A 12,998-nucleotide genomic window follows, 5' to 3' on the forward strand; every position below is an offset into this window, starting at 1 on the left:
CTCGCACGGAGAAAACGGATTTTGCTAGAACAGCAAATGTTTGTCAATATAGTAAGAGCAAAAGAAAATTTGTTTAGACAGCAAACCATTTTTTGTTGGACAGCCGAAAGATTTGTTAAGAATATTAATTGTCCATATATCTAGCAAATAGCAATTAACATTCTTAACAGATCTTTCTGCTGTCCAAACAAATCTTTTGCTGTCTGAACACATTTTTTCTGCTGTCAATATATTGACAAACATTTGTTGTTTTAGCAACATTTGTTTTCTCCGTGCGCCCCGCGCGCTTGCGAACGATCGTCATCGCGTTTGCGTTACAGGTGTGATTTGTAATTACCTGAGATTTCGGACAGAATTTTTTACAAATAATTCACACAGACGACAATTTAACTTGGATTCTTGCCTAGATTAATCTTGCGCCCGAGTTAAAATTCTGGTCCTTTATTAAACTTTCAGCTTTACGATACATAGCAGGAGCTAAGATAGTTAACAAAATAGGGTTCAACTTTAATTTTAATAATATATCAGGTACAAATTAATTCGGTGCCTTTGCATTTGCAATGTTCCATAACTCTATAACTCGAATTTACATTTTCCCCCCGCTCTATATATACGGCGATTTGAAAGTGCCGACCTTAAGCTTAAAACGGGGTCTACAATAAGAATTTAAGACGTAAGATTTCAGAAAATGAGCGATCGTAATTGATTTTTCTACTACAATTCGACTGTGATTGGTTAATTTCTTAAGTCTCACGCCTTAAATTCTCATTGTAGACCCCGCTTTAGTCCTACTTTACAATAGATGTTTTGAACCCTAAAAAATTGATCAATCATAATCGAATTATAGAAGAATAATCAACTGTGATTAGTGAATTGTTTAAAGCTTAGAGCTTAAATTTTTATTGTAGACCCCGCTTTAGGAAGCACTATGACAGTCTCATTCCTGTCAATCCCTTCCGACTCTCGGTTTATGTCATCGCGCGCGAGAGCGCAGGCAACGGAGGGTGGGAGGAAAGAGAAAGAGAAGGAGAGAGCGCGCGATCCCTCTCTTTTTATCGCCATCCGATCGATATCACGGCGCGCGTATCTCGCGTATACACGTACGAAAGCGGGTAGGGAAAACACCTGAGGAAGAAGTGGGTTCCTTCTTTGTTGACGTTCACCGTCCTACCTGGCTGTATCTCCCACCGCCGCGGAGGAACTCTTCCCTCGCGCCTTCGGAGAGGAGTAAAACTCTCGGACGTTTTGCGATCACCAACAGTCCCGTCTTCGTCGTCGTCGAACGTGCGATCTCGTTGAGCAGCCGGCAGCTGGTGGTGTCCTCGCTCGCCCTCCTCTCTCTCGCCTCTTCCCGGACGGAAGGAGGAAACAACTCTCAACCCTGATATATCCCGGAATACGCGAGCAGCATCTTCTCCTTCTCTTTTCTCTCTCTCTCTCTCTGTCGCGAGATCAGAGACGACCGATAAGATCGCCAAGACCGAAGGAAAACGATTAGCCGGCGCGACTTTACGAGCGAGATCGAGGTGGTGAGAGAGAGTTTCCGTTTTCCGAGAGTCGTCGACTGGCTCGTCGTCGACTGTGCCGAAAGTACAACACTCATCAACATCGACACCGACAGCGAAGGAAGGACTCGGATGGTGGTGAAACTCTCTCACAAACACGGATAACGGTAGCGGGTGCTTCGCCGGTGGTGTGAATTGTCGAGAGAACCCGAGAGAGTCTGAGAGGGAGAATCAACCGGCGTGATGAGGCGGAAATACCTTCTGTGCTTCCTGTGGGCCGCGTCGCTGCTGAGGGTGGACGTCTTCGTCGCTGCCGAAGCCGATCCGGCGATCCTGAGTGGCCCCGAATTCCCGCATCTTCAACAGGTAAGTACGTTGCGTAACGAGATATTGAGTGTTTTGCTGTACGTTTACTTCGACTGCATTTCGATTATTGATATCATCAGCTGCCATGAGAATCATGAAGGTGGCAAGCATTGTGACACCGCCATGTCTCAATGCACAGAAGGAATTTTGTGGCAAATATAACCCGTAGAATTCTGTAACTGACAAAAGTAGAGTTAAGGTTTCCTTAGGGAATAATTAAACAATAGACTAAATTTTACTAAAGTAAATATGTTAAATTTTCTAATAGTAGATTCTTTAGTTTCTAAAATAAAAGTAGCACGTACACAGAGAAAAAGATTTTTCTTCAGATTTAGTATTTCTATTTATTTGATTAAAATTTCCACAGAAATAATACATACTTACGTGAAGTATTATTCGTTTGAGTAAAAGTTCTATCGTCTCATTCAAGAGAACTTTATTATTTAATGGAGAGAACAGTATTATGTGAAATAATATCTTTCAACTAGATAAAATATTATTTGGTTACAATGATGACAAATGAAACAAATAATTTCTTTCTATGAGAAAATTGTCTTTCGTTTCAGACAAATGTTTTATTTAAGATAAAGATACGTATTCGTTGAAAAGTCTGACAATCGTACTTATTAATCGAAACATTAATTTCCTTAGAGCGTATCAATGATGAAATTTGCTTGGATGCCATAAGATTTATTAAATTCGAAGAAATCTTTTTCTCAATGTATGTAAACATTAAGGAATTGGGTTTACCTGTTTGACACGTTGAGAGTCGCGCTATGATTAATTATTTCGAAATTAAACTAAAGTTTGTGGTATGTATCTGTCTATTAGCTCGCGCCATTGGTTCGCTGTTGGTCATATATTTAACTTTTTATGCGCATCTGGTTACGTTTCATACATATATGTCTTATAAATTATACGGATAGAACATACCACCGTGTAACTTTTCTTTATACAAATTCTCCATAACATTACCATATCTTCTAACAGTGCACGCTGTAATAGACTGTCAGTAGAATTGATTGTTGCTTTGATGCCTTTAAAGATAATTTGCACTTACTTAGATGACGTGTAGATTAGTAGATAAAACTTACTTAGATGACGTGTAGATTAGTAGATAAAAAGCAACTTTGACGATACTGACACTTATTGACTTTTCTCTTGAACCTTTAATTCTATAAATTTAATTTTAACGCTACCTTGAACAACCCCTGTTTTGACGTTAAAATGGCGACGGAGTAAACGATCTAATTAACGTGTCGCTGTTATTTTGCGTAACGCCTGGTCATTATCGTCCACTCCCAAAGAAAATTCGGCGCGCCCTCGAGTGACTTGACAATTTTTGGGAATTACTTTCATTTTTCTTTAACGAACTCCATCGCGCCAATCCTAACTTTCTCCCGCGTCGAAACTTTCTTCGGCGACGACGACTTGTAAAAAATTTACATAACAGAAGCGTTATACGGGGGGACACGAGATGGAATTTTATCATGAAACGTCTTGAATTATTATTGAAACTCGTTCCGCGCCTTTCGTTCCGACTTCGACGTTTCGGGCGTGCCGTTTCGTAATAAGGTAAAGCAAGAGATAATGTTGATTTTCAAATCGTATCCCGAATCGATATTTTGAGGTTACTTCGGTCTTTTCAAAAATAACTTGCCTGTTTAGATGGCCTGTAGACATAAAATCCCGCACGAAGAGAATAAATGTTGTTGAAACAGCAAATTGTTTGTTAATATAGTGACAGCCCAAAAAATTTGTCTGGACGGCAGAAAGATTTGTTAAGAGTATTAATTGCTATTTGCTGGATGTATAGACAGCAAAATAATTTGGTTATACCACTTAAGTTTTTACGACGTTTTGCTACAACGGCAAAATTACTTTTTCCGTGTAACAAATTTTTTTGCTGTCACTACGTTAACAAGCAATTTGCTGTTCCGGCAATACTTGTTTTCTTCGTGTACTTTGACGATGCTACGCTTGTTAATTTCTCTCTCGAACACAATTCTACAAATTTAATTTTAAAGCTTCTACAAAACGATTTTTTGACATTAAACTATTTTGACATTAAACTAAAAACATGACATTAAACGAAAACGGAAATTTCATGACCGAAGTAGGAGCACGTTATATTATTAAATATTATTTATTATTAAATATTATTATTATTTAATATTATGTATATATATTATTAAAATTGAAATTGAATTTATTTCGCTATCTTAACTCCTGCTGTGCTGTAGAATTAGGAATTTAATAAAGGACCGAAATTCTGACTCGGATTTCCTTTTATGAATCGTAGAACACAGGAAGACGATTAAAGACGATGCGTTCGCGAAGCGAACGAAATCTACCGTGGCGGTATTCCCGCATTTCGGTCGAAACAGCCGCTCCGCGATGGGAATTATTCGCAGCTTCACGGTGCATTAATCGGCGTATCGCGGCCCAGAAATTGCACGGCGATGAAAGCCGGCGGTTCCTACGCTCACGTTTTCACGTGAAGTCGGCGGCGGCCTGTGTTAACGAAATATTCGCCGTGCCGACGAAAATTTCAGTCTGTCATCGTTCGAATTATCGCCGGGACGACGACGACGTCGGTATTCAAATGAATCACATAAGCCGCGAGGAGCCACGGTGAAAGTAACCGCTTCATTATTTGTATATCTTATCGTCGTAAAAATGTTGTCCACGGAAAAGTCGTAAAATTTCGCGCTATCGCAAGAGATCTCCGTCGTTACGGCCGTTGAATGGCGGAATAACTTGGATTTGTTAGGCGGTTAGTTTCTTTGAGAAATTCATCCGATAGTCAAATCTCTCTGTCCGTCGGACAATGTAAATTTTTTGTGATGATTCAATCGTTCTCCCGCACGAAAGAAAGTGCTGTTGCAGAGTACATTAATTATAATTATCACATTAAAATTATTATATCAATCATGTCATATCATTAATCGTTAATCGTTAATCATTAATCGTTATTATTAATTAATATATTTCCTGGAATAATGTCATTAATAAAGAAATAATAAAGATATATAGAAATATAGAAATCGGGCCCAATTACACAGGCCTGCGTATCGAGAAGTCTTGAATCCCTTTTCTAAAATTAAGAGTTGTTTCCCGATATTTTTTGATGCGCTTAATTCAAATCTGACCACAGAATTTTCATATCGCGTCAGGATTTCGAGATATTCTAAACCTGAAAGCATGAAAAACATCATTTTTTAAGTTGTTTTTCAGTTGAGATAATGATTAAATAAAGTGAGACACGTGAATTCTACCAACGAGATCATGATTCAGCATGGAAAAATCTACTGAAAACCATGCATTTTTTCTGGAGCGGAAAAATATTTTTTATCTACAGGAACAAATTACCTTAATCTGATCAATGTCACGTCTTCGGCAGATGTAACATCTATTTTTTTTAAGATTTGAGTACTCCTAATTTTCGATTTGGATTTCTAATCAGCAACCGTGGAAACTTTAGGGTAGCATATTTTACGAAAATCGATCCGGTACGCTTGAAATATTTCATGTATCCACCGAAAATGCGATCACATTAAGTCGAGTTACTTGTTTCTGTGTATAAAAAATATTTTTCTTCTCCAAGAAAATATATGATTCCAATAGATTTTTCATGCTGAATACGAGCCTGTTGGTGGAATTAACGTATCTTACTTTGTTTCATTGTTATTTCAACTCAGAAACCTTAAAAATGGCCTTTTTTCACTTTGAGGTTGAAATATTTCAAAGTCCTGACGTGATAGGCGGAAATCCTGCGGCCAGATCTGAACTCAGCGCAATAGAAAAACATAAAGAATAATTTACTTCATCAAAAAAGACGACTACTATGTATCTGTGTTATCAATCTAAAAATTAGCAATGATGATAATAAAATGTTTAATCGATAATGGTTATAATAACGCTAATAATAAATTCGGATTCCAATATTTTATTCACAACCTTGTCTCAAACGGATAAAAAAAAATGAGAACCTTACTTGATACAATGACAGGTTAAATAAATACAAATAAATCAATGAAGTAAAAATACATAAATAAATAAGTAAATAAATAAACATAAATAAATAAAAGGGTAAATTATTATTTATAATTTAAGCCGATATTGCTTATATACTTATTCACTAAGACAGAGAAAAAGAGCCACGTAACTATTTTCACTTAGCAGGCGCGTTTTATGCTTAGCAGATCTCGCTAATATCCCTGGCTCGATCATCATCAATCTCGCACACATTTCCGAGTCAGATTCGACGTTCGATTGAATTCGTTTCTAAATTTCTCCAGAGGCTGCCGATCCGCGAGCGTCACCCCGGCAAGCGAGTATGCAGATTTAATGAAACCGCCGCGCCTGACGTAATCAGGCCGTTGTAGCGCGCCCGTTGCATCCCGAATCCTCGTCTATCTTTCTCGACGATCACCGGTGAGATTTCACCGGCGAGACCGCGAGACCACACACGAAGATCCGTCTGTCTCTTTACGCTGGCTCGCCGCTTTTTACTCTCGCGTTCCCGATCGCAGGCGAATTTCGATCTCGATCCCATTCGATCGTCACACGCCGATAGAAACGTACAGGTCAACTGAAAGTCATCGCGCGTGAAATTATATCGTTAGAGTTTATCAAACAATATATTATGCACTCCAGAAACGATGTACATTTTGTGTACACTGAGAAGAAAAATATGTAAAAATGGAAAATATTTATTCGACAGGTGCTAATAACACATTTACTTAAATCTAAATTTTTTTATTTAAACAAAATAAAATATAATTTAATTGAAATATAAATAGAATAAAATAATTTAAATAGAAATAATTTAAATAAGAATGAAATGATTTAAATAAAATAAAATATAATTTAAATACGATTACTTTTAGTCTAACGATTGTACTTATTAATCGAAATGTTAGTTTCTTCGGAGCATGCCGATGAAATTCGTTTGGATGCGATAAAATTTATTGAATCTGAGGAAACCTTCTTCTGAGTGTGGAGACTTCAATGCCTGGGTTCTGTGCCCGATGTCGGTATCGTTTCATATCAGAGAGGCGCCCGGAGGAACGAGAAGTGAAGATTGCTCTCTCGTGGAAAGCGGTGCATCTACGCATTCGAATAATGCACTTTACTGACCGCGACGCGGCGTGTATTCCATTCACTTCCGCTGAGATACGAGTACTTTCGCGGAAATGACGGAGTTGCCGGACTTAACGTGATCGTGTCACCAGGAGCACTTTTTTACTCCTCTCTCTCTCTCTCTCTCTCTCTCTCTCTCTCTCTCTCTTTCTCTCGGAACGATTTAGTTATTGATGATTTCGGTGATTCGATTATTCATAGTATCACGGAATCGTAAGACAAAAGAGACACGCCGCAGCATGCAGGAAAGTAGAACCTTAACATGTGCTCACCCACTGACTGAGTGACTCTTGACCCCCTCCCTCTTTCTGTTTCCCTCTCTTTACCTTCTCTCGGCGCATCTCTCTTACTTCTGCCACGTTTCTTCTGGACCGATCCTGCGTTCCGCGTATGCTTCCTCGCTAGCAACTCATTCTAATTACCAGGTTTCACCCTGAGAGAATCGACTGCTGGGTAAATCGAGAACGTCGGCAAAAACGCGATTTGCGATCGAAGATCGAAGACAAAATTTACGTAGCGAAACACGAAACGAATATTTTTGAGAGAAGAATATCCATTAAAAATATAAATATCAATGGGTGGTAATTACTGGGAATCAAATTTGCGACAAGTATATTTAAACGACAAAATTTTATTAAATATAAAAATATATCATTTATTAAATATAAAAATATATCATTTTTGTTATTATGTTAAACATTATTATGTTGTGAACATTATTACGTTAAACAAATTATTATGTTATGAACATAATTATGTTAAATAAATTTTCATATTTTATAATATTTATACCAAATAGAATGTCATGAATAATTAAATATATAACTCCAATTGAATGTAATCTTTATTAAGAAATGAATAATGCATTTGTATAAATTATATATATATATATATATATATATATATATATATATATAGGATATCCCAAATTATTTCAAATTTCTAAATGCGATCCCACAAATCTCCCACAGATCCTACGACCTCCCAATATCCAAATATTCTGTCATATTTCTTTGCTTACATATTATATTTCACGATATCGTGTTATCAGTAATTTTTTTTTCATCCTCTCTGTTACATTGCAATTTGTATCGTTACAATGAGCAACTTTTATATGTGACCAGCAGGTCCTTAAATGAGATTTTAGGAGAATTTACTCCATCGACTAGTATTCTATACTTGATGTTCTAGTTGTTCATTAAATGATTCTTATTGTCTACTAGTTCGAGACAAGATACTTTGTCTCTTGAGTCTTTTGAATTCTATCCTGTCCTTGGTTAGAAGGTTAGATGCAAATGCGTTTGGACGATTTTGTAATTTTTTTTGGTATTTTTCTCTGAGTTAATCTCTTTTCTTATTGTATTGATTTTTAAATCGTTGAGGATATAATTATCAGTAATAACGCAATTTTGATATTATTTTGTCTCAACAAAAAATGTATATCGACGTCAAATTGATGTCAAATCGATGTCGAAACAGTCGAAATTACAACGAATTGACGTCAAATCGACATCGATTCGATGAGTCATTTCTCTCTGAAGAATACTAATCTTCTACTCGAATACTAGACATGTAAACGTCATTTGCTGACTGAGGTCCAGTAACTAAAAAAGTGGCTGATGACATGTGGTCACTACCTGAATACATGATAATATTTTGAATACATAATAATATTGAGCTTCTTCGAAGATCCTTTGGACGTCGTTTAAAATATCCGCAGAATATTATATTGATGGGCACTTCTGCATTCGAATATCACAGAGAAAACAAATTTGCCGAAACAGCAAATTGTTTGTTAATATAGTGACAGCGAAACAAATTTGTTTGGACAACAGAAAAATTTGGTAAGAGTATTAATTGCTATTTGCTGGATGGCAAAATAATTTGGTTGTGCCAATTAAATTTTATTGCTGTCGCAACGACGTGTTGCTACAACAGCAGAATTATTTTCTCCACGTAACAAATTTTGTTGTCGTCACTATATTAACAAACAATTTGCTGTTCTAACAAAACTTGTCCGTGATCCAACGGATATTTTAAACCATCTTAGGATATCCTAAGTTATTGGTTATTGCGATATCCTTAAAATGATGTTCATTACCGGCGTAAGGTCTTTTTGCAAGCTTTATGGGTCACAGCACTTTCATCCAAAGCGGAACGAATCATTTTGGTAGACTGAGCGGTATTTTTATTCAATCGGGACACGGAAAGTATGCAGTGCCTCAGATACTCTTTTTGTCAAACGACATCGTGATAATTACTGTTTTCTGAGGTCATATCGGCAAGGTCGTCAACTACTGTAGTGCTTCTTAACGCTTAAGATTACAGAACGTCAAATGTAAATGCACCGAATTAATTCGTACACTTAATGACCGATAATTAAATTTACAATGAACAAGTTTTAATGACAATCTTTCAATAAAGGTCCAAATTTATCCTCATTATTATATCGACAAAATATCAAATATCGCTTTAGTAATATTTTAAATATTTTTCTTGACACGCACGTGCGTTTCTTTCAGATAATGATGAGTTAAAGTAGCCTTTTAGCGGAATAAAGCGGACGACGTTGCGTGCGTCAATGACTTAATCTTGACTCGATTAATCAAGGAAGGCATTCTCGAACTAATCATCATTGATCGAAGATACGTGAGGACGACGCGGCGACACGAAACGATGTGGAACGTGTTCGTTCGCGGGGGAACCTTTCACTCGAGCCGCTGAGAAAACGCGCGCGCGGGTTTCTATGTACGGCACGAGGAGATATTCCGCGTGCTTGTAAGAGGAAATATGAGAAACATCCACGTTTTAAAACGTGGCTTCCGCTTTGTCTCTTCTTCCGAGATGCGACGTACGCACCGTAGTGCGTACGGACGCCGCGCGTACAAACGAAAACTTTCTAACGTGCGAACGAACGCAACGGGAAAACATGCGTATCCTCGCTGGAACGGAAGATATCCTTGACCGCAGAGATCTCGAGCGTGCTATATATCTCGAACGGTATGCGCTCCCTCGTACGGCACTATCGTTTATTTTTATCGTTATTACTCGGCGTCGCTTATTCAGCGACCTGGAATGATATGTCCTCGAACAACGCAGCGTATTGCGATTGTCATTAATATTGAATGAGATAATAAAGATGAATAAGATAAATAAAGACGAATAAGATAAAATAGCATATGTACACACAGTATAGCTGAAGGGAAGACACGTAACGGTATAATTATAACCAGCGAAGACACGTCCAAGTTAAATTGACATTTTCTCTTAAATTAATGTCACTTGTATTGTCAAAATGGAGAACATTACGATAAGTGATGCGTGTTTAACGATAATTCTGGCAGAATTTCCCGGGAAAAGTGATTATATATATAATTATATAAAATCATCTATGAATTTTGTCTTTATATGTGGTTACATGATCATATATGATCATATATTTATATATTATTTATATATTATGATCATATATGATTTCGTATATACGAAAAAGTGACGTTACGTCATTAAATGTCGATATCACATACCGTCAGAAGCACAAGTAGCCAGAAGCATTTATTTTGATTCGAAATTACTTCGAACATTGAACTTGTTCTTGACTTTTTATAAGTAAACTTTGAACTTCATGAAAGAAAGGCACCGAACTAATTTATATACCTAATATGTGAACTTCACCATGTAACTCGCGAATAACCACGTGACACACGTACTTACGCGAATTCACGTTTCATCGTGTCGCTTCATTGTTTTCAATAATTGAAAAGATTAAATGCAACAACGTTCAGTATTCACGATTGTATTCACAGCGTATAAAGTTGCGTATAGAAAGTCATTGCTGCGCGTTAATGACGCCTGAATTATCGCAATTTCCCCGGAAAACGTGCGCTGCATCGAGTACACAATACAAGCACGATTCCTTGGATTCTCAGATCTCGAGGTTTTCATTTTGCAGCAGCGTGAAATGTAGTTATTACAGTTGAAAAAAAAAAAGAAAGACAAAGAGTCACCGATCTCGGAAGAGATTTATTCCGCGACCAAAAAAAAAGTAATTACGCGGTCCCTCGAGCGCGTTTGTGCTCGCGGCTTTTCCGCGATTTACATAAGAGGGACGCGATTTTCACCGTTCTATTTCGGCCCGCGCGTAATTCGCGCGCGGACAGCATTACGTTGCGGCGTCGCCTCGAGAGAGGACAATCCTCAGCGCAGAGGAACACAACTTCACGCATTCGTAATCGCATATACACATCGCGGGCAATGTTTTGCCGCGATTTTCTGACATGCGTTAGAAATCGCAGTCCCTGAATCTCGCGGGGACATACTCGGCCGGCATGCAAAAGCGATTTTCCCTCCTCTCGCTCGTCGAAATGCTGCTGAGTCATCTGCTGCGCTGCAGATGCTCCTTATGCTCCATATTTCCTTCTCCCGATATATATGGAGCATTCAGAGCGTATCGAGTACGCATGAAGAGAGAAAAAATTTGCCTCCTAAATAGGCCGCGCGCGAGAAAATGCGAGATACGGTAAAAAGACTCGATAAAAATACTCTGCGTACCAATCCGGGGAAAGAAAAGATTACATATGAAATCTGCCCGTACCTGACCATATACAGGGTGTTTCAAACTAATCTCGGTTCCCGTGGCGTGCAAGTAGAACGGGTGAAACTGAGCAGAAAAGTCCTATACCATTTTGCAAATAACACGCAAAATTTCGAGTTATCATTGATTGAAAACAGTATATAGAGGCTTCTTTAATATTAATAACTCGGTACAAGTATACTCTCTTACGAAAATTACAGTGGTTTTAGTACAGTACACAATACGACAAAAAACACAAAAATAAACGCTAAAAATTGTAACAATTAATCATTTTTAGAAAAAATAGAGATACACTCGCAAATATAATTCGGAGAACAGATATTCATATTGAATCGATTTGAATGAAAAAAGTAAATACTTTCTTCTCGGAGAAATCATTTCTGTGGAGAAACTATCCGTTTCCGTCCCGATGCCGGAATTATTGTCGCCGGTGTGAGATATCCTTCGGATTTCTCTCGTGAATTTCTGATCGGAGTAAAGAATGATTAAAAGATAAATAATGTATCGAAGGAAGAAAGAAATAGTCTCATTTACGGAGGGGAACGTCGAATGAATTATCGATGAATCGATCGGCGGATGAGAAGAAGTGGCGGATCTCCGGCTGTGAACCTCGCCTCGAGGACACTCGTGCTTGAGATCAAGGCGAGTATACAGGACAATGGGTGAAGGTGAAGGATGTCTCACTTTCTCCAGAAACCTGCCTCTCGGGAATGTTTGCGCGGGACGCCAGGGGCGGACGTGGTGGTGCTGGTCCTCCGGCGACGACGACGACTAGCGGAAATTCGTTAGCCGACAACAAGAAAAGGTAGCGAAAGGTGCGAACGAACGTTAATTAATTTCTCTCGGCCGGGATTACGCAATCTATTGTTAGCAGGGCGCCGTTTCTCTTACGTTGCGCGTTTCTACACGGCGAATAACGCGGCGAAATAAAGCCGGTGAAGCGTGCATCGGAAGGGAATTCTTCAGGAAGACGATCGCACTTATTAATTGCACCGGGAAACGTAGCTCGCATTTAATGACACTTAATGACGTGCAATAAGAGAGCATCGTAGGAAGCGCGCCGGGCACCTCCTCCCCTCGCGTGCGAAATTACCCGACGAGGCGTGCCGCTTTCGATCGACCTCGTCGATTTCCGCGCTATTTCCCTCCTCTTTCCTCGTGTCTCTCCTCTCTTCTTCTCCGTTTTTTCACGCACTTGTGCGAAATACCTATACGAGGATCACTCCCGTCACTCCTTCCCTCGCGCTTGTCTTATAAACGCGTAATTTAACATTAATATTCCTAGAATGTTATATGAATATTATATTCAATATTAAAATAATATTCTTATAATATTCTAAGAATGTGTTATGCAGTATTTTTTTAATATTACAGGAATATTCTATTGA

The 12,998-nt window shown here is 38.3% G+C and overlaps 1 protein-coding gene across 1 annotated transcript in view; it reads left to right on the forward strand.

Moving 5' to 3' along the window:
* Positions 1 to 1,290: 1,290 nt before the first annotated feature.
* The window catches only part of LOC106745253 (histone-lysine N-methyltransferase 2D), a 35,163-nt gene continuing 23,455 nt past the window's right edge, over positions 1,291 to 12,998 (forward strand). The window contains exon 1 of the mRNA XM_014620703.1: positions 1,291 to 1,871. Coding sequence (XP_014476189.1) covers positions 1,749 to 1,871 — 123 coding nt within the window. The 5' untranslated portion in view covers positions 1,291 to 1,748. The remainder of the gene's footprint in view (positions 1,872 to 12,998) is intronic.

The sequence above is a fragment of the Dinoponera quadriceps genome, unplaced genomic scaffold (assembly GCF_001313825.1).
Source record: "Dinoponera quadriceps isolate SergipeBrazil2010 unplaced genomic scaffold, ASM131382v1 scaffold1270, whole genome shotgun sequence".
NCBI classification, from domain to species: domain Eukaryota; kingdom Metazoa; phylum Arthropoda; class Insecta; order Hymenoptera; family Formicidae; genus Dinoponera; species Dinoponera quadriceps.